The sequence below is a fragment of the Crocodylus siamensis genome, chromosome 1 (assembly GCF_052110815.1).
Source record: "Crocodylus siamensis isolate JL-2025a chromosome 1, ASM5211081v1, whole genome shotgun sequence".
Lineage (NCBI taxonomy): Eukaryota > Metazoa > Chordata > Crocodylia > Crocodylidae > Crocodylus > Crocodylus siamensis.
Genome location: NC_143395.1, coordinates 45,135,789 through 45,157,652, shown reverse-complemented (window position 1 = coordinate 45,157,652; position 21,864 = coordinate 45,135,789). Strand labels below are relative to the sequence as shown.

At 43.8% G+C, this 21,864-nt stretch overlaps 1 protein-coding gene across 1 annotated transcript in view; it reads right to left on the bottom strand.

Moving 5' to 3' along the window:
- Positions 1–21,864, bottom strand: part of GFRAL (GDNF family receptor alpha like) — a 78,986-nt gene that overhangs the window by 9,256 nt on the left and 47,866 nt on the right. The window contains 2 exon segments of the mRNA XM_090043693.1: positions 10,334–10,350; positions 19,075–19,156. Coding sequence (XP_089899819.1) covers positions 10,334–10,350; positions 19,075–19,156 — 99 coding nt within the window.

The following is a 21,864-nucleotide window of genomic DNA, read 5'->3' as shown; positions in this document are numbered from 1 at the left end:
AACATGGGTTCATTAGAGGCAGGTCCTGTCAGACCAACCTGGTGGCCTTCTGTAACCAGGTCACAAAATCCTTAGACGCAGGTGTAGCAGTGGATGTACTCTTTCTGGACTTTAGGAAGGCCTTCAACACTGTCTTTCATCCCATTCTCATTAAAAAACTAGGGGACTGTGATGTTGACACCTACACAGTCAAAAGGGGCACTAACTGGCTGGAGGACTGCACCCAGAGAGTGGTGGTAGACAGGTCACATTCAACCTGGAAGGACGTGGGCAGTGGGGTTCCGCAGGGCTCAGTCCTCGGGCCTGCACTGTTCAACATCTTCATCAGTGACTTGGACGATGGGGTAAAAAGCACCCTGTTCAAATTCGCAGATGACACTAAGATGTGGGGGGAAGTGGGCATGCTATAAGGGAGGAATAGGCTGCAATTGGACCTAGACAAGTTACAGGGGTGGGTGGATGAGAATAGGATGGGATTCAACAATGGCAAGTGCAAGGTACTGCCCCTGGGGGGGGAGAACCAGCACCATACCTACAGGCTGGGGAACTCCCTTCTCATCAGTGCAGAGGCAGAAAAGGATTTTGGAGTCATTGTTGATGCTAAAATGAATATTGGCCGACAGTGTGGGAACATGGTCAGGAAGACCAACTGTACCTTGTTATGCATCCACAGCTGCATCTCAAGCAGGTCCAAGAAGGCGATCCTCCCCCTCTATGCGGCACTGGTCAGGCCGCAGATGCAGTACTGGGTCCAGTTCTGGGTGCCGCGCTTCAAGAGGGATGTGGACAACATGGAGAGGGTCCAGAGGAGGGCAACCCACATGATTGGGGGGCAGCAGGGCAGGCCCTATGAGGAGAAGCTACGGGACCTGAACCTGTTCAGCCTCCACAAGAGAAGGCTGAGGGGGGATCTAGTGGCCATTTACAAACTAGTCGGGGGGACTAGAAGGCATTGGGGGAGTCCCTGTTCCCCTGAGCACTACCAGGAGTGACAAGAAACAATGGTCACAAGCTGGCAGAAGGTAGATTCAGGCTAGATATCAGGAGGTGCTACTTCAAGATCAGGGAGGCTAGGATCTGGAACCAACTTCCAAATGAAGTGGTGTTGGCTCCTACCCTGGGAGGCTAGATGAACACCTTGCCAGGATTGTTTGACCCCAGTACTCTTTCCTGCCATGGCAGGGGGTTGGACTTGTTGATCTGCTCAGGTCCCTTCCAACCCTACCAACTATGAAACTATGAAATTATAAAGGGTAAGATCATTTTGTGAAGCAAATATATTGTAACTTCCCTTGTAGCTGCAGTCATTTAACACCTATTTTTTTAAAATATTTAAGATAATGTTTTGGTAATAGCAATCTTGAAACAACCTGCAGTATTATGATTTCCAGTCTCAGATAAATACTCTGGAACAGATTAACTTTTTCAGCCTGACTCTTGGCCCTTCATAGGTAATAAGAGCTCTAATAGATAAGATTTGTAGCGAAAACTTTCTAGCATAAAGTGGTACAAAAGATAGCAACTACCCATTATTATATTAGAACTTAAGAGTTAAAACTTAAACAGGTCCAAAGATATTTCAGTGCTGATTGGTTTAGGAAAGTCTTTCTTAAGGGCAAAATTCTATTTTATCTTGTGGACGTGGACCAAAGTGTAGCTTGCAATGAACTCTGACTTACCTGATTAAAATATAGAAGCAATTCTATTTCCCCCTCTGGGTACATAAGTGCCCCGTTATGGGAATAGGAGATCCCTCTGCATTTCTGAAGGGCAATCCTGTTCCACCCATCACTCCTACACTTTAGTCCAGTGATTCTCAACCAGAGTACCATGAGACCTTTTTAAGGGTGATGCTAGGTGCCACTGTATATGAGATGTGGAAACACCTACACATGATTCACAGGATAAACCCATAGGGCATATCCAGACTAAAATGGACATTTGTTTCTCTGGGGTAAGTAGCAGCAGCACACCTTGTGCTCTTGCTACTTGTCTCTAGGGAATGCCTATGTCACACAGCCTTACATAGTGGCCTTGAGGATCTGCAGCTGTTGTAGGAAGCCTGAATGGCAGCCAGAGCATGCCTGGCCAGGATCCAGTTTTAGGTGGTGCATGCTGCTGCCACATGCACTGCCCCACCTTTTTTGGTGTAGATTTTTTTTACCCCGGGATCTCCTGGGGTGAACCCCCTCTCCCCTCCACTGAAAAGTAGCAGCGCAGGGAATGTCTACATGTTCAGAGTGTGGCACTGCAGATGGATCTAAGGCCACATACCACACATTTGCACTCATCTGGACATGCCCATAAATTTCAAATAGGAATCCATAATATCAAAAACATTCTAACAAGTTGTGACCTGAGTTCTTTGCAGCAGCAGAATTGCTATTTTTCCATACTCAAGAAACAAGTGAAAGTGAAGAGATTCCATTTTCCAAAGGTTGTGTTAAGTCAAAAAAGGGTTGCCTTGAGTCCAAAAAGAGTTGAGAACATTGCTTTAGTCATATAACTTAGAGGTGGTCACAAGTGGTTGTCCAGTAGGTGAAATAGGATTCTGCCCCAAGTCTCTTAGAAACTGCACATTAAAAATTGGGTCTATTGCTAGTAGAGTTGCTGATCCTGATGAATTAATGGGTTTGAGATTTTTCTGCATAGCACCATCCCTTTATTTCCTTACTTAATGATCTATTTTAGGATTTTATACTGCCTGCTATTTCAACAGCAGTTGAGGGAAAAAGATAGTGGAATGTTCTTTATCTTGTGCTCTGCACAGGACTTAGATTACAATATGTTAATTATGAACATTTCTGGGAACTAATTCAAAGTAATGCCTGGAGTATTGTAATCTGCTGTACATAAGGTAGAACAGGTCATTCTCATTAAAGTTAGGATTTATGCACCCAGCTCTCTGATATTTTCAGTCTATAACAGGAATTCCTTCAAGACGCATTGATATTGTGACTTTTGTAACTTACTGCAGCAATGAGAAAAACCTCTTTATATTAGAGAATTTCATCAGTGTCCTCCTGGTATTATGCAACTTATTTGTTTTTCTATAGATGCTGGAACATAAAGCTGAATGCAGCTATTCAGTACATACACCTGTGTCCAATAATGTTTCCCCAGCAATTTCTTTAGTTGGTAAATTGCTTTCCTTTTTTTTTATCCAACATGAAGACATAGTATGCAATCTACATCACCTTTTTTATTTTAAAGTCACCCTGCTGTGCAGTCTTAAGTTATTTAGCACCTGTAGTCCTTAGATACTTACTCTTCTCAGTGACTTCTCTTTATATCTTTTTGTGAATGTTTATATTTAGGAATGTTAGGCATATGAGAAAGTTGAAGAAGGAGAACAAAGAAAAAGGAAGTAGGATTGCTATGCTATGAAGAAGGGGCAAAGCATCAGTTTTCAGTAAACAGGTTCACCTGAGGCAGAAAGGTTACTGAATATGAGTAAATGGAAATGGAAATGACCATTTCTGAGGTGGAAGCAAAATTCAATGCGTTTAAAATGCTTCATTTAAAACAATGTACTAATCTCCATTTCAAAATTCTGAAAGAATAGGAACTTGAAACTATATATCTAGCAAAGATAATTTTCAGAAGTCTACCAAATTAGATCAGATACTAGGAATAGCAAATGTAGTGTTCATGTTTACGAAATGAAAAAGGTGATCCAAGCAAGTATAAGTACATTGATCCTTCATAGTAGGGAAAGCTTTTGAGCAATTTTTGAGCAAAAGAATACTTAAAAACATGGAAGCAAGTGAAAAATGATACAAAGTACAGCACAGGTTTAACAAAGGTGGATCATGCCTCAAAACTGATATTTCTCTTTCAATTAGATAACTAATTTTTTAGATGACAGAAAGGCAGTAGCTCTAATTGATCTTCATTTCAGGAGAGTATTTGACATGCAGCCACATGGGAATTATTAAATACAGAATTTAGCATTACTACAACTGCTAGTAATTAGAATTAATATAATAACTCAAAGTGGATAAGAAACTGGCGTAAGGGGGAGATGATGAGTTGCGGTGAAAGGAAGGAACACTGCAATTTCTGAAGGATGAGTCTTGGGATCAGTTTTTTTTCTAAAAAGCTTGGAGTCATAATATTCCAGAGGAATTCTAGAATTAAAAAATCCATAAATTTACAGATGACACCAAGCTGGGTGGACTTGTAGGCACTCTGCAGGGCAGGACAGGACTAAAATTCAGAATGACCTGGATAAACTGGAAAAATGGTCTGCAATCAATCAGATCAGATTCAACAAGGACAAGTGTGAAGTCCTGAACTAAGAATGGAATATTAGCATGCACAAATTCAGACTGGGGAATGACTGGCTAGGTGGCAATACTGCAGAGAAAGACCTGGGTGTTACAGTAGACCATGAGCTGAATACGAGTCAAGAGTGTACACTTGTTGCAAAAATAGCCAACAATATGCTAGGTTGTGTTAATAAGAGTGTTACTTGCAGATTAAGGGACGTGATTTTCCAATTTATTCAGCACTGTTGAGGCTTTACCTGTAGTAGTGTGTCCAGTTACGGTCTCCACACTTCAAGAAAGATGTGGACAGCTTGGAGAGGGTCCAGAGGAAAGCAAAAAAAAAAAATCATTAGAGGCCTGGAAAGCATGATTTATGAGGAAAGGCAGAAAGAACTAGGTTAGTTCTTCAGTCCGGAGAATGGATGACTGAGGTGGGATTTGATAACAGTTTTCTAATACCTGGAGGAGAAGACTGAAATAAACCTTTGTCTGTGGCTATAAGATACAGGACTCAGAATGATGGTCTTAAACTTCAGCAGAGTGAATTTAAGTTGGAGATGCAGATGAGCCTTCTGACTATGAAGGGATTTTTTTTATCCGTATGAGAAAAACATTACACCAGAGTCATTTTTCACACTTGACAGAACTGAGCTAGGATCGAGATGGGTTGTTGAGGGCATTGAGGCTTCCAGGACAATGGAAGATACAGCATTGTGTAACTATGTGGTTTGTGATCTGGGTGGGGGGTGCCACATTCACAAGTAGTGCTTGATGTCAAGCCCATTTGATGCATATTATGGCAGAAGTGACCATAGTTGGATCGTAGTCTACTAAGGTGGACCCAGGAGAGTCCATCCAAATTGAAGCTGGATGGTCTCATAGAGGGGTTTGGGATGAATGTTTGAGTCAGTAGTTCTCAAAGGCTCATCGTTCTTCCCATAGTTGTGCAGCCCAGTCATTTGAAGAACCTTTGGAAATAGAGTGCATGTGGTTCGTGTGGGCAATGAGGGGTTTCCTAGTTCAGAGGTGCTGCCCACCTGCAGGGTCTGATGATATGCTGGTATAGGTAGTGATTCTAGCCTAGTTCAACACAGTAAAGGAGGTGGAGGCATTGCTGCTCATGGCAGATGTCTTGGGGAGCGATACCGTTAATGAGTGGAAGCTCTGATGTAGGGGTAGAGTGGATGCAGTCAGATGTAAGTTGCATGCTATTGTTAAGTGCCCTGTCAACTTTGTAAGTATGGGCACTTCTGCACTGCACTGGGGCACAGTATTCAGCTGTTGAGTATGCCAGTGGATGTCCAAAATACAGTAGGCTTAAGTCCCCATCTGAAGCCAGCTAGTTGATGGAGCTGGTTGTTGTGAGCTTGTACTTTGGCTGCCAGTTGGGTGAGATGCATCTTGTAGGTGAGGGTGTGGTCTGGGGTGACTCCAAACTATGAAGGTGATCCAGAATGAGAAAAGGCGAACTTTGTGTTTCATTGTAGTAATTTTAGTAGGCTTTTATCTTTGTTAACTGTAGGTTAGTCTATGTTAGCATAAGTCAGGCTAAGGGAAGTAGTGTAAAAGGAACTGAGTCAGAGGTGGGAGAGACTTCTAGAAAAGTCTAGCCAGTCTTAGGACACAAATCTGGATTAGGGGTTTGGATTAGGCTAGAATGCACTAATCAATAGGATGATATAAGAACATCTCCTTTCTGACCATGTTTGTTTAAGTTTCTACTAAGTAATGTTATAAGCCTTTGTTTAAGAAAGGGGATAAAAAGGGGCTCAATTCCCTGAGATGGGTTCTTCTGGCATCTTCTGTTGAGGTTTCCATATGCAGACTTAATAAATATCCAACCCTTTTTATAACTTTGCCTGCAAATGTGGGTAAGATCTCCTTATCAGGCTGGCCAACTGTTAGGAATTCTTAGAATTTTAAAGGTGTATATACAAGTTGAAAGACTGCTTATTTCTGCTTGGATCATAAAATTATATCTAGATATGCATTGCATTATCCTTTATTTTCTAGAAATAATCATAACGAGAAATTCTAATAAAGTTTGCTTCTGCATTTACTTAATAGAAGGACTAATTTTGCATGAAAACAGAGGCTGTCAAAAGAAAGGTTCAGTACCCTAAATCTATTCCAGGGGTCAAAACTCAAAAGGTTTTGGAATTTTCATCATAGGAATTTTCAAGAGCAAGTTAAAAGGATACTTGGCTGGGATGGCTTAGTCAGGGACAATCCTGTCTTGAGCAAGGGTTTAAACTAGATGGCCTCATAAGTTCCTTTGTAGCCATACTTTCCTATGAGCATTGGTAGAAAGGAATGGAATGAAATAATACAAATTAGAAAGTCATGCACTTAGGGACTAAAAAATGGGAATTTCTACTATAAGCTTAAGAGATTATCACTTAAAAACAAAAGGGCTAGGGACAGACATTACACACAAACTGGGTTAAGTGATCAGAAACTGGTTTAAATCTGTAACAGAACAGAACAGACATTCAGTGCACATAAACCAGTTTGAAAATGGCTGAAACCAGTTTGAGATAAACCTGGTTGAATGTAGTATCAGACTTAACTCTTTTGTGTCAAACCAGTTTATGCAATGTCTGTCCCAGACCCCTTGCTGGTTTAAGTTAAATCAGATTCTCCCAGCATGCTTTCTGGGCTGCGTGGGGCTCTCTGCTTCACAGCAGGGCTGGTCCATCCCCTCTGCTCCCTGGTTGCAGCTCTGGCAGAGACATGCAGGCACAGTAGGGTCTGCTGGCTTCCCTGTGCCCCTCTACCTCCTTTCCTCCCCACCACTCACTGCTTAAGCAGGGATCCCTTCCTCCTCTCTCCCACAGCATGCACCAGCCACCATGTGGTATTCTAGCTAATACTATGTAAGGTAGATAGGTCTGCTTAGGGCTTTTTTGAGGTAATCAACAGTTCAGGTGGTAATGTCCCTGACTTACTTCCTCTGGAAAAAGCTGTTTAAGAAGAGCTTGAACTAATGAGCGAGGCTTTGTTTTGTGATGGGTTGCTAAATGCTGATAACAGAGCTGATATGTGCTCTGTTATCAAGTGGGGTGGGGGGAAACCTTTCCCTAATCACAGCGACCTGCCGGGCCTGGCCACACCCCCCTCAGCTTAGTTCTGTTGAAGGGAATGAAGGGCTGCTCTAGCTCCCCCCCAGCTTCTAGCCTGAGCCACTGCAGGCATGTGCCTACATTTTTGGAATGAAAAAGGAATGTCTATTCACCTCCAAATCAGTTCAAACCTTGCAGGTTAGATTAACTTGCAAAGATTGAATTCAATTCAGTCTCAGGTTTTTTGAATGTCTGTCCCTAACCCAGAGGACTAAAGGATGTATATGTTTTTTATTGCACATGGAAAGACTACAGTCAACCTATGTACCAATGCAACCTCTGAAAAAACGTAAATTACATTCCTAGGATACATGAGGCAGAATTTCCTGAAGAGATAAGGCCTTGAGATGTCACCTGGAATACTTCATATAATGCTGCTCATCCATGCTCAAGAAAGAATAACTGGAAACAAATGCAGGGACAGTATGAGGATGACCAAGGTAATGGAAAAACTTTAATGTGAGAATATAGTAAAAGAGTTTGGTTTGCTCAGCTTAATAAAATGAAGGCTGAGAGGGGATCTGACTGCCTCCTGGAAATACATCAAGAAAGAAGAAGAGCTGTTTAAAATGAAGGACAAAGTTGGTAACCAAAGAGGATAGGCAAATATATGAGGTTAAAGAATAAAATTTGATTGTAAATACAAATATGTTTCTAACCATCACCATCTCTTAGACCCTTCAGTTCTGGAAACAGCTTTTCGATATGAATAATGGGAACAAGAAACCAAAATAACTGTAGAATCTTAATAAATTGATCGCAGGGGTTCTCTTCCAGCCCTTCATTCCAATTTGATCCTATAAAGGACATTTTAACATTTAAATCAAGAAGATTGTTTTAGCAATATTTTAGTTGTCAAGAGAATGGAAACTTCTTCCCTTTATATTATTGTTATATCCAGAAATGCTACTGGGTTGTATGCTAGTTAATTGTCACTCAATTCCTTTAACAAAATTGGTCATAAAAAAAGCTTTGTTATTTTCATTAGGAAGCAATCTCTAATTTGGGTTTCTTTGCCTTTTCAGTTATTAGTTCATGACTCATTTCTTCTCTTTGGCTACTGAAATTGAATTCAAAGAACAATTTATGCAACAGATTTACTGCTCATACCTATCAATTTGCTCTCTCCAACTGAAATAATAGTGTTCTGTCACATCTACCGGTATACCAATGGATTTATCTGGTACAAGAATTACTTTGTCAAAGCTTAGGATCTAGTAAACAATTTAGAATCAAAGGTAATGTTCTGTGCCATTCACCCTCCAAACAAGAGAGCAGAAGAAATGTCTTTAGTCCTTAGAAAAGTTAATATTTTTAAAGCTTGTAAATAAAAAAATGAAATTTGAAAGTCTACTGATACCATGATATAGCTTGTTATCCAGAATAAACTAGTGAAACTAGAGCTATCCACATAATATTTTAATAGCAAATGCCCAGTGTGAGGTCTTTGAAATTAAAATGAAATTGCCATTTCAAAAATTCTTGTGTAATGATTATAGCAGACAAGATATTCCAAGGGCAATTTTTCAAAACGTCTGTCTTTCAGTACCACAAGTCTTTCAGTTGGAAGTTAAGTGCCCATAAATTAGGGGCAAAAAGGAAAAGGAATTCAGATAACATCCAGACATTGAAAGATCTATATCTCCTTTCCTGACACATTGTGTCAACTTTGCCATCTCCTCTATCAGCTTCAGGTAGTCATTTGTCTCTCTGCCTTCTTTTAATTCCTATATATTTCACAAACTAACAATAGTTCAAAAAATCTGAACTTCTTTTGCAAAACATTTCAGCTTACTTTATTAGCTGGTATGGAAGGATGTACACAAACCAGTGGTGCATATCTACCCTGCCTTCTGCTTGATTTCAGGCTAACTTCTTATTCAGAGCCCGGCCAAAAGTCCATTAAAATCAATTGAAAGGGTCCCATTGAATTCAATAGGCTTTTGATCTTGTGTTCTGTTGGTTCCTAGTTACTTTCTAACTGCTGTACTACAAAGAGCAGAAAAAAAATGTTCAGACCCGTTAACAGAGATCTCTTGAAGCTCAAATGGTAAAGGTCTGTGACTGAAGGGAAGTAGTCCTTGTCTCTGCTCTGAAGTCATTTGTCTGACTTATAATGTAATTGTACCCAGATCCATGGGCCATATTCCACTGTAATTTCAGTTTTCATGTCAGTGAATTTTAATTCAAATTCATGATCTTAAATGCAACACTGTGGCCACATCTACACGAGATGCACACCCAAGTTCTAAATGACTATGCAGTAACTGGCATTACTGTACAATAGTATCTCCACATGGCGTTGTGGTGATGCTGATTGCACAGTAGCTCATTACTACTGCACAGTAGCTTGTTACAGCTAATGTGCAGTCGCATCTATTATGGACCATTAAGGTTAGTACCTGTGGGTGCATCTACCCAAAATGCTGACTGTGCAGTAGCTTATTACTACTGTGCAGTAGTGTTGCATGGCAGGAAGTGTGACATGATGCTACTGTGCTGTAGTAACAAGCAACTGCACAGTCAGTGTCACCTAAAAGGCGTTCAGCACTTGTTTCTACAAGTACTTAATGACTGCACAGTCAGAATCTCATGTATCTGTAATTACAGATACTAAACTTAATGCACTATAATTATGATGCATTAATCAATGTATACACACGCCCTCTGTGACCTAAAGGAAACCTCAACCTAGCCTGCAGCCTACCCACATGGCTGTACACTTTCAGCACCTACCTACGTACCCTAGCCAGCTCCTTGGCCTCCTGACACCACCACCTAGAAGCTAGGGCTGACCCCCTTTGCCCCCTGCTAGCCTGGACCTGCTAGCTCCACCCCTCTCCCATCCTACAGATAGCACTGGGCATGGCTGAACTGCATCAGTCCAGCCCTGATTACATGCAGGGACAAACAGAAGTTTATGAAGGCATTTTGAGGTGCCTTCATCTGAACTCTCACTAAATGAGGGGTAATTTGTCATGTGATCAGGCATGTCTGTCCAGGCATGGCTGTAGAATTCTTTCCAGGGGCTGATCATATTACAAGTTCCCTTAAAGACAGTAAAATAAGAGATCCTTAAAGACAGTAAAATAAGAGATCCGTCTATATGTGGGACAAGACAAGGGCCTCTTTAGCAGAGACTTTAATGGATTTGTTGACCTATCGGCAAATATGAGGTGGTCCACATCAAGGAGTCAGGAGGGAAGCTAAATGAGTACAATAAGGGAGAGGGGAGTGTCAACAAGCAGTGTCAGCTCATAGGGGACAGGATAGAGAAAAAAAGCCAGTAGAGCAATTTAGGGACTCAGAAAGTAGGAAGATTGGAAAAAGAATAGGAAAGAAATCTTTTCGGGTGCTCTGAGCTGTGTGGGCCGAAATGGTGACAGAAGACCTACTTCACCATTGGAAAGGGGTGTTAGAGCCTCAGGCTGTGTGGCCTTTTCTCCAATAAATTCCCTCATTGAAGCAGAGCTATCCGTTTGCTTTTTGGAACTTGTTCTCCCCAATACAAGGTAAAAGTCCTTCTTTTAGAAGCAGAACTAAAAGGTAGCTCCTTGAATTGGGACTCCTAAGTCCCTTTCATTCGTAGTGCTAGCCAGCGTATCACTGCCGAGCCTATAAGCATGCTGCAGGTTTTTCTTCCTAAGGTAGAGAACCTTGCATTTTTTGGTGTTAAACACCATCAGGTTATCGTCCACCCATTGCATGAGCCTGTCAAAATCTGCTTGGATCACCCTCCTGTCCTCAGATGTGGATGCTTTACCCCAAAGTGTGGTGTCATCAATGAACTTGGCCAGTCCACTTCTGATACCAATGTCCACATTGTTAATGAAGATGTTAAATTATATAGGACAGAGCCTTGGGGGACCCCACTGGTCACAGCCCACCACAACAATTAAAGTCCATCAACCATCACCCTCTGGGTCCTACCATGGAGCCAAATTCCCAGCCAGTGAATCGTGGTGAGGCCGGGGCCACAGTTAGCCAGTTTGGTAAGAGATGATCATGGGATACTAGACTGAAGGCTTTTTTAAAGTCAAGATTTCATAGACATTATTTCATAGACATTAGGGCTGGAAGGGACCTCACAAGATTATTGAGTCCAGCCCCCAAAGATATATGACATCAATCTTTTCTCCCTTGTCCAGGTGATAGGTCACTTAGTCATAGGAGGAAATAAGATTGGTCAAGCAAGATCTACCTGCAACAAACCCATGCTGGCTATCCCTCACGATGTTGCCATTGGCCAGTCTGTTAAGAATGGCCTCTTTGATAATCTTTTCTAAGACCTTCCCTGGGATAGAGGTCAGGTTGATGGGCCTATAGTTTGCTGGATCCACTTTCCTCCATTTCTTGAAGATAGGCACCACACTGGCCATCTTCCAATCTTCAGGCACTTCACCTGACCACCAGGAGTTCTTGAAGATCCATGCCAGGGGCTGAGCTATGATGCTAGCCAGCTTCTTGAGTACCCTGGGGTGTAAACTGTCAGGGTCAGCTGACTTGAAGGTATCCAGCCTCTCAAGATGCTCCTTCACGTGGTCAGCATTGATGGAGGGTAAGGAATCTCCCTTACCTGGGCCTCCCTGTCCCATAATGGGCAGGGGCATCCCATAAGCCTGGTGAAAGACCAACGCAAATTACCCATTTAGCAAGTTGGCTTTTTCATGGGCATTGGTTGTCAGTTGTCCCATCTGGTTAAGCCAGGGGTCCAACGTTGCCCTTGCTTTTCCTCTGGCTCCCCACATATCTAAAAAAGGACTTTTTATTGTCCTTGATATTTGTAGTTAATTGGAGTTCTGTCGCAGCCTTGGCTTTCCTGGTTCGCTCCCTGCAGGTCCGGACCATTGCAGAGTATTCCGCCTTGGAGGTAGATCCAATCCTCCATCCTTTGTAGGTCTTTCTTATTAGATGCAGGAGTTCTGCTAGTTCCCTGAAGAGCCAAGGGGCCTGCCTTTCCTCTGAGATGGGACTTCTGTATTGCTGACTGACTTGCCAGCTTTACAGTGGACAGTGAAGGTGATCAGCTCGTGGTCACTTTCTCCCAGCTTCCCTTTGATTGTTAGGTCACTGATTAAGTCATCCCCCATTGCCAGAACCAGGTCAAGCAGCACTTTACCTCTCATTGGCCTGTAGACTTCTTGTGTCAGATAGAGATCATCCATGCGTGAGAGAAAGCTTTGCAATCATTTGGATTTGGCCAAGCGCTCTTCCCATGAGATGTCTGGGTAGTTGAAGTCTTCCATGACAACCATGCATCAGGAGTGCGCAGCCTCAGCCAATTCCCTGGTGAACTCCTGGTCAAGCTCTTGATCCTGGGCAGGAGGTCTGTAGTAGACTCCCACCATTTTGTCCCCTGTGCCGTGTTCCCCATGGATTTTAACCCAGAGGGTATCCAGTCATCCACCCTGGGTGCCAACGTTGGCTTGCAGGGACACGTAGCTTTCCTTGACATAGAGAGCTACACCTCTGCCCCTTTTGTCCACTTGATCCCTCCTGTACAGGGTATAGCAGTCTATACCTGTGGCCCAGTCATAGGTGGAGTCCCACCAGGTCTGTTATCCCTATGACATCAGAGTTATTTGCATTAAGCAGGAGGACAAGTTCCTCTTGTTTATTCCCCAAACTCCTGGCACCTGTGTACAGGAAGGCCCTTGCCTTGCCTACAGCTCACTGCAGGGCTGGGGCAGGGGTGGGCTCCCTTAAGTGCCTTGGCCTGCTGGCTTAGCAAGTGTTGCTCAGTGGCCAGCAGTGGCAGTAGTCCCCCCATCCCTCAGTGGGCTTAACAGGCAATAAGGCTCCCTAGTTAATCAATATGAAGAGTTTGGCAGCTCCAAAGGACAGAGTAGAGGGTCTTAATGCTGAGCATGGAGACATTTAGAGCTAGACAATGGGAAACATTACATCAAGGTTTGTGTTTGAACTCATAAGCCTCTCTGGAGCTCAGGCACTTGACTCAGGACTACGCAAGACCTCTTCATCCTCATGGGGTCCAGAGTTCTGAACCATTTGCCTAGACACCTATGGGTGCAGGGCTTTGGTGGTTCTGGTGCATGTCCACACTTTTCATGTATGATAATGTCGGAGTGTTTTTATTTTCAAATGGAGCAGGGACACTCTGGATCCCTTTTCTTCATCATAAACAACAAAATTCTGCCTAAGCCCATTTAGGTTCCTAAAACAATATCCTAGTTGGCTCCATGTGTATCTAAACCTAAATTATTTCACTACTGTCATTGGGTGTGCTGTGGAGTTACCTAGTTAGGTCCACAGTAAATGTCTCCTCACAGGCACCAGCATGTATAGATGTACCCATTGTGAGCTAACTGTGGTTTCATCGATTAAGGGAAACATGTTCCTTCCTGGGGAGGAGCATTTTTCCATTAATGAATGGACAAAATTCACAATTAATGGATAAAACCACAGTGTCCCTCCCCAGGAATTTAATAGAGCCTTATCACATCTATCGGTAACCAACACTTCCCAAATCAACAAGGACATCACTATGTCACCACTGGATAGGCTCAATCTGGAAAAACCCTTCTGGAAATACACCAAGGAGCTCTATGATGGTAACAAGAGCACCAAAGAACAATGGAGAGAAGCTTGGGCAAATACCAACTTGCCACAGAAATACATCGTCAGTGACCCTACAATTTCCCAGCCAGAATCTGACCTACTGAGAAATACTTGGCCCTACCTGAATGGCATCTGGACACTTTGTGGTAAGTGTGGACACCTACTTCATAAGTGGAGAATCAAGGAGAGTTTGGGTTGTGATTGTGGTGTGATTTTTCAGACGGTGCAACAAATTATGAGTGATTGCCCAATTAGATCATTTAATGACAGTCTAAAATCAGCCCCTATAACTTCCCCTGAAGCAGTTGAATGGTTAGGAAAATTAGAAATTAATCTATGAATGTATTAATCCTAAAATGTGATATGAAAGAAGAAGACCACCTCCATCATTCAAGAGCTTAAAGGAGAGTTGCCAAACTGTGTAGCCTGGGTGACTTCTGGCAGGACAAGGGAACCTAGCTGTAGCCACCCTTGTAGTTTCAAGGGCACCAAATTAATCTGAATCACTTTTTAGGATTTAGGCCTCTAAATCCTGAGTCTATTTTATATACTTATGGAGGTAATTTTAGTCTAGCCTCTATTTTCCAAATTGGTTTTATCTTCTAACCTTCTGTTGCTTAATTTCAATTTTGATAATGATTTTGATGGTGCACACTTAGCAAATTTGTGAATGACACAAGTTTGATGGAACTGTAGACACTTCAGAGGGCAGAGTAGGGTTCTAAAATAGCCTGGATAGACTCAGAAATGGTCTGCAATCAATCATGAGATTCAACAAGGACAAGTGGAAAGTCCTGCACTTGGGATGGTATAACTGCATCTGCAAATACAAAATGGGGACCTACTGGGTAGATGGCAGTATTGCAGAGAAGGACTCAAGAGTTATGATGGAACATAAGCTAAATATGAACCAACAGTGTGCTTTTGCTGGAAAAAAAAGGTAACAGAGTATCTGGTAATATTAACAGGAATCTCTCTTGCAAATTGAGGGAAATAATTCCTTCTCTCTATTCAGCACTAGTGAGGCCTCATCTGGAGTATTGTGTCCAGTTCCTGGCCCCCCACTTCATCATTTCATAGTTTGTAGGGTCAGAAGGGACCTGAGCAGATCATCAGGTCCAACCCCCTGCCATGGCAGGAAAGAGTACTGGGGTCAAATGACCCCAGCAAGGTGTTCATCTAGCCTCCTCTTAAAGACCCCCAGGGTAGGAATCAGCACCACTTTTCTTGGCAGTTGGTTCCAGATTCTAGCTTCCCTGACGGTGAAGTAGCACCTCCTAATATCTAGCTTAAATCTACCCTCTGCTAGCTTGTGACCATTATTTCTTGGCACTTCTGGGAGTGCTCGGGGGAAACGGGGACTCCCTCAATACCTGCTGGTCCCGCCTGACTAGTTTGTACACAGCTACTAGATACCCCCCTCAGCCTTCTCTTGTGAAGGCTGAACATGTTCAGGTCCCTTAGCCTTTCCTCGTAGGGCCTGCCCTGCTGCCCCCTGATCATGTGAGTGGCCCTCCTCTGGACCCTCTCCATGTTGTCCACATCCCTCCTGAAGTGCAGTGCCCAGAACTGGATGCAGTACTCCAACTGTGGCCTGACCAGTGTTGTATAGAGGGGGAGGATCACATCCTTGGACCTGCTTGAGATGCATCATGACAAGATGTGGTTGGTCTTCCTGACTGCATCCCCACACTGTCGGCCCATGTTCATTTTGACTTCAAGAAGGATGAAGAAATTTGGGAAGAGTCCAGCTCATGGCAACGACAATGATAATGGGACTGGGAAACAAGTCTTATGAGGAAAGCCTGAAAGAACTCGGGTTTATTTAACCTAGAGAAGAGAAGACTGAGGGGTGATTTCATAAATGTCTTCACATACCTGAAGGGTAATAATAGGGAGGATAGAAATGATCATTTCTCTGTGACTATAGGCTACAGGACTAGGAGCAACACTCTTAAGCTACAGCAGGGGAAATTTGGCCTGGAGATTAGGAGAAACTTTCTGACTATGAGGGTGGTCATGCATTGGAACGGGCTACCTAGATAAGTTGTGGAATATCCATGCTTGGAAACTTTAAAAAGCAGGACAAACAGGCACTAGACATATTAACATCCCATGGGTTAGTCAAGAAACTATGCAGTGGGGGGCAGGCAGCTCAAGGCAGAATCATCAACATGGCTAAAGGCAGGACTAGATGACCTTATGAGGATCTTTCCAACTCCACTTTCCTATGATCCTGTGATCTCATGTGTAGAACTTACACTAGTACCATTTACACTGGCTACATAAAAGTAAATATAGGATTATTCAGTGATATTTATGTCATTTACTTGGACTTTAGGAAGGCCCTTGACTCAGTGTCTCATGAGGCTCTCAAGGTAAAACTAGGGGTAATGAGCTCAACAACTCAATGGTCAGATGAGTGGAAAACAGACTGCAGGGTCAGACCCAGAGAGTATTAATAGTTGGATCTGTGTCATAGTGCTTAGGCTCAGAAAGGACCTAAACAGATCATCAGGTCTGACCTCCTACCTGGGCAGGAATGAGTGCGGGGTCATAACACCCCAGCCAAATATCTGTCCAGCCTCCTCTTGAAGTCCCCGTAGGTAGGAGAGGGCACCACCTCCCTTGGGTGTCGACTTGGCAGAAGGTAGCCAGTGGGGTCCCCCAGGGTTTGGTACTTGGACCAGTGCTTTTCAACATCTTCATCAATGATCTGAATGTGGGGGTGAAAAGCACACTGGCAAAGTCTGCTGATGACACTAAGCCATGGGGAAGTGTGGCCATGCCTCAAGGTAGGCTGATGATCCAGGTGGACCCAGACAGATTAGTTAGATGAGTGGACCAGAACCAGATGCTGTTCAACACTGAAAAGCATAATGTGCTCCATGGGGGGTGGAAAAATCTGCAAGAAACTTACAGGCTCAGTGGTGCTACGCTACCTAGCACCATGTCCAAAAGGGACCTGGGGGTCATCATTGACCATAAAATGAATATGAGTCACCAGCGTGCTGCTACATTTAACAGAGCAAACAATACACTGGCATGCATCAACTGGTGCATCTCAAGAAAAACTAAGGAAGTTTTTCTACTGCTCTACTTGGCATTAGTGAGGATGCAGCTGGAGTACTGTGTCCAGTTCTGGACACCACACTTCAAGAAGGATGTGGAGAAGCTTGAGAGAGTCCAGAGAAGAGCCACACATATGATCAGAGGCCTGAAGACCAAGCTATACAAGGAAAGGCTGACAGATATGGGACTGTTCAGCCTACAAGAGAGAAGACTTTGGTGGAATTTGGTGGCAGCTTACAAATATATTAGGGGTGAGCATCAGGGGCTAGGCGAACAACTATTCACCAAAGCGACCCAGCAGAAAACCAGGAGCAATGGTTATAAACTCCTACAAGAAGGTTTCAGATTGGATAGAAGGAAAAACTTCATGGTTTGTGTGACCAAACTCTGGAATAGACTCCCAGTGGGGGTGGTGCAGGCACCTACCCCAGAGATCTTCAAAAGGAAACTGGATGCACACCTTGCTGGGGTTATTTGACCCCAGCAGTCTTTTCTACCCAGAGCAGGGTGGTAGGACCTGATGATCTCATGAGGTCCCTTCCAGCCCTAAACTTCTGTGAACTCTAATAGTACTGAGCACGGGGCCTTCATCTGCTAGAAACTGGTGCTGATGGTGAGAGCAGCAGGAACAGTGGAAAGTCTTTATTAAACAGTGAATCTATGAATTTCAATACATTTAAAAAAGGAGTTTGACATAACTGCCTCCGCCTCCTTTCCCCCCCCGTTGTATACAGACTTAAGCTAAGTCATGGAAATAGCTTTTTCAAAGTTACACCGTGTCCTATGTGTAACAGGGTGCTCAGTTAGCCAGCAGAGGAATAGACAACACAGGGTGCTCTGTTAGTCCCGGAGACATAGGCAGCAAGCAGGCAGCCTGCAGTTGACTATCATCTCAATCAGGCAATGTTGCCTCATTGGGGAACAGGGCCCAGTTGCTATATAATGGCTGGGCCCTGAACAACAAGGCAGCAGTTTTCTGCCAGCAGCCAGAGAGGCACCACCAGCCCAGCTACTGCTCAGTACAACTCATAGGTAAGAGAGGAGCTACTGGGGAAGGCAGGCAGCTCCTTGTCCTAGGTACAACAGAAAACTGCACCTGTTGGGGAAGGGTAGCCTGGTGGAATTCCGTGTGGTGGGGGAGTGCACGAGAAGTGCCAGGCCAGTTACCTCCCTAGTGAAAGGCAGGTATGGGATGCTTTTTAACACTAGCCCCCACATCCCTAGTGGATAGTTGGTCATTGCAGGGGGAGCCCAGGCTTACTGCAAGTACTGAGGTAAGGCCCAGGCCTGGAGGAGGGACCTGTGGCAGTTCCCAGACTTGCAGTGAAGTCTGAGGATGCATTAGGGAGTTGGGAGTTAGTTTCTGGGGTGGGGAACAGAGGGGCTTGGAGCCTGAGGCTTATAGGCCCAGAGATAGGGCTTGGAGCCCAGGGTGGGGCTTAGGGTTTTTGAGTGTATATTAGAAGCAGAGAGGCTGGATGTGAGGCAGAGTATTTTAAGGCCAGATGTATGTGCCAGACTGAAGGCTGGGAGTTGGAGGCTGGGCAAGGCCCCACAGAAGCAGCGGGGCTGGGTGAGGCCCCCTAAGCTATAAGCCGAGTGTCAGGCTAAACAAGCTGGAGGCCAAGTGCTAGGCTGAGCAGGCGTGGGCTGGGTGTTAGACTATGGAACATCTTCAAGGCTTGGAACATGATAAGGAAAAGTTGGAATCATTTATATAGGTCCTTGTCATCAGGACAGGTAAAGGACAGCCTCCCACCTGATGAACATCCTTCAGTCAAGAACATCAAGGTGTGGTAGGCAAGATAGTTGGGTAGTTTGCCCAGAAGCAAGTAAGCAGGCCTACACTGAGACCAGACCCGGGATGCCCACTTGCTTCAAGTGGCAGACCCAAAAGTCAGTTAGTTCTCTTTTATCATGAGCCAGAATATTTATAAAGTCACCATGCACTGTATTTCATAAGGGGACTTTCACACTATTTCAGTGAAAATAATTAAGTTATTTGCCCAAACTCACCCTTAAATGATGACTGTAACCTTGTCCTGGGAAGCTTTTCCCCTGGTCTATCAGTATGAATCCAATGAAAATTTGTTTTTTCACTTGAAATCTGTTCTGAAAAAAAATAGGAAAGAAGATTGGAATGCAAGAAAATGGAAACAAGACAAAGAATTTTGGGATTAGTTATGGTAAGAGATGAGGCAAAGGAGATCAAAATTGAAAGAGAGGAAGATCCACGAGGCCAATACCTGTTCTTCAAACATATTTCTAGACCTATCTGGCAATCTCCTGTTAGTCTCAAATGAATATCAAACATGGATTGAAAAATATGTGTGTTAGAAATGGCAGGAGCAGTAGGAGTAAAGAGACCAGTCACCAAGGAGCAAAATTTGGGGCACAATCCTAGATACTCCAAAGACCCCTGGAACTGAAAGTAGTATACATCACTTCTTTTTCTGGTTAGTGTACCTGCTTTAGGCATCTGTCTTAGATGTAATAATTCTGTCTGTATCAAATGAAACTGATATGATGTGCTACAGTGTAACTGTTAAGTCTGCATGCTCCTGCATAAAACCTTTGCTACTTTAAACTGTTTCATTTTAGATTAAAGTTGCAGTGATTTTTAGCTAATTTGTAGCACTACAGGGACATGTGCCCAATGTTGAATAAACCAGACGGGTTTTCTGTGTCTTCCCAGCACAAGGAATGGGAAACTGTCAAATACTGATCCACGATGAAGTTTTCAAAATCGGGACAAGAGACTTTTCCATAGTGTCCTTAGTAACCCCCAAGATACAGCCCAGGAATGCCCCAGAAAATTTGGATTGGCTTTTTAATCTATGAGGTCTACTAGGTTCAGAACAGGGCAGCAATAGCTTTTGAAGTTTTATGAGGTATCTGAGATGCTGTACTAGTTTTCCAGGGCGGAATAAAAAATAGTGTTAATAGCAAGAGGAAGAAAATTATATGTCCTAGAAAGTCAGTCAAATATCATTTATATAAATTCACCATTGCTGTATTATTTTTACCATATACAGTTAGTGGATGTTAATATATTTGTAGCAGCATTTAAAAAATGGACCCACCTGAAAGAAAGGAGAGGGCTGCCTGGCAGAGAAACAGAGTTTATCCCAGCGGGGACACTGTAGGCTCTGAGGGCAAGTGAAGCTGCTTTGAAGGCAACCGTGTTGGAAGTGGGAGGGGTGATGTAACCCCAGCAAAGTTTTGAAAGAGAGCCATTAGCAAAAGCCCGGGAAGGGCTCTAGGCCGGGATTGGCTGAGAGGCTTGGATAAAAGGGGGGAGCAGTTTTCGCGCGGGAGAGAACAAGAGAGAGAAAGAGGGGCTGAGGGACAGGCTGGAGACTGGAGACTGGAGACTGAGTCTCAACACAGCAGTTCCTCGGAGAGCCCCTAGGAGTGCCCTGAGGAGCAGCAGAAAAGGCTGCCATGGGAGAGATGCATACCAGTTCCTCTCTCCAGCCCGGGAGCTGCAGGGGGCAGGGTCAGAGAGGGGCTGTTTGTGTGGAGACTCCAAGCCAGGAGAGACCTGCCTGCAGCCTGGTGAACGGCTGGGTGAGCACAACAGAACCCGGAGGCGGGGGAGGAGGGGACTGCCAGAGTCTGCCCTGTTTTCCCTGGGGGATGAGGGGCTCCAGGGGCAGGAAAAGCCCAAGGAGGGGCTGCATTTGCCAGGCTGCAAGGCAGGAGAGTTGCTACAGCCTGCAGCTCAGATACTGCCCCCTGCTGAGCTGGGGAAGGGGGTGAAAGGCAGGGGAAGGCTGTCTTTGCAGGGACTGCAGAGGAGGAGCCACTGCCTGATGCCCGGAGACCCCAGGAGCATGGAGATGAACACCAGCTCCAGGGAATGTCCACAGACCACGTGCAGGGACACAGACAGTCCCACTCCCGGAGACACCCCGCCGGGGCAGTGCACACGCGATCCCCAGTACACTATGTGCAAGTGAGAGACTGTGTAAATAATTTCTTCAGGGTCTATTAGTTGGTATATCAATGTGTTTATTTAATGGTTATTTGTTATGTTGTAAATAATTAAATCTTGTAAATAGTTTGAGAATTGACTGTGAGGGTGCTTGATTGTAAAGGGAGGGTCTCTACTCGGGGGCACTGCAGCAGCTTCCCAGAGGGGCTGGGTAAGGCTACTGGGTACCCCAGGATCCCACTATTAAGGTGAGGGTGTGTGTTATGTCATGCCCAGGGTTACATATTTATGAAGCTTTTCTAAATTTTCAGTTGTCTCATCAAAATACATATTTTTTCTGGTCAGTTTGAGGCTGATCCTTTGCTGAAGCTAACTTGCATTCAACTTCTATTCCTATCACACTGAAGATGCCTACTCCTGCCACTTTCCTTCCACTCCAGAAAATGAGATTAATAGAGACTAGTCCTGTAAATACAACTGTATGTGTAGACATAAACCAGTATGACACTGAATGGGCTCTCTGACTCACTTTGTACACTTCCCTTTTATGGAATTAGGCTGTGATAGTGTTTAGTTTCCACTCCATTCTATTTAAATCTTAAGGCAGAGAATCCTTTTGTTAGGCCTAGGCAATCATTTATTTACAGACCCATATCTGTAAATAATAATAATAGTAATAATGGTAATATTTAAAACAGACACTGAACAGATGCAACATATGCTGGCTGAACTGTCTGACAAGAAATTCTGGAATCAATATCTTAATTGTCCCACTGAATGTTTTTAGCAAAGCTGCCTAAGAACTGAAAATACTCTTAAAATATCTAACTTCTGATTAATACTATAATTGATAATGCTACTGAAAATAAAAGTCAGGATATCC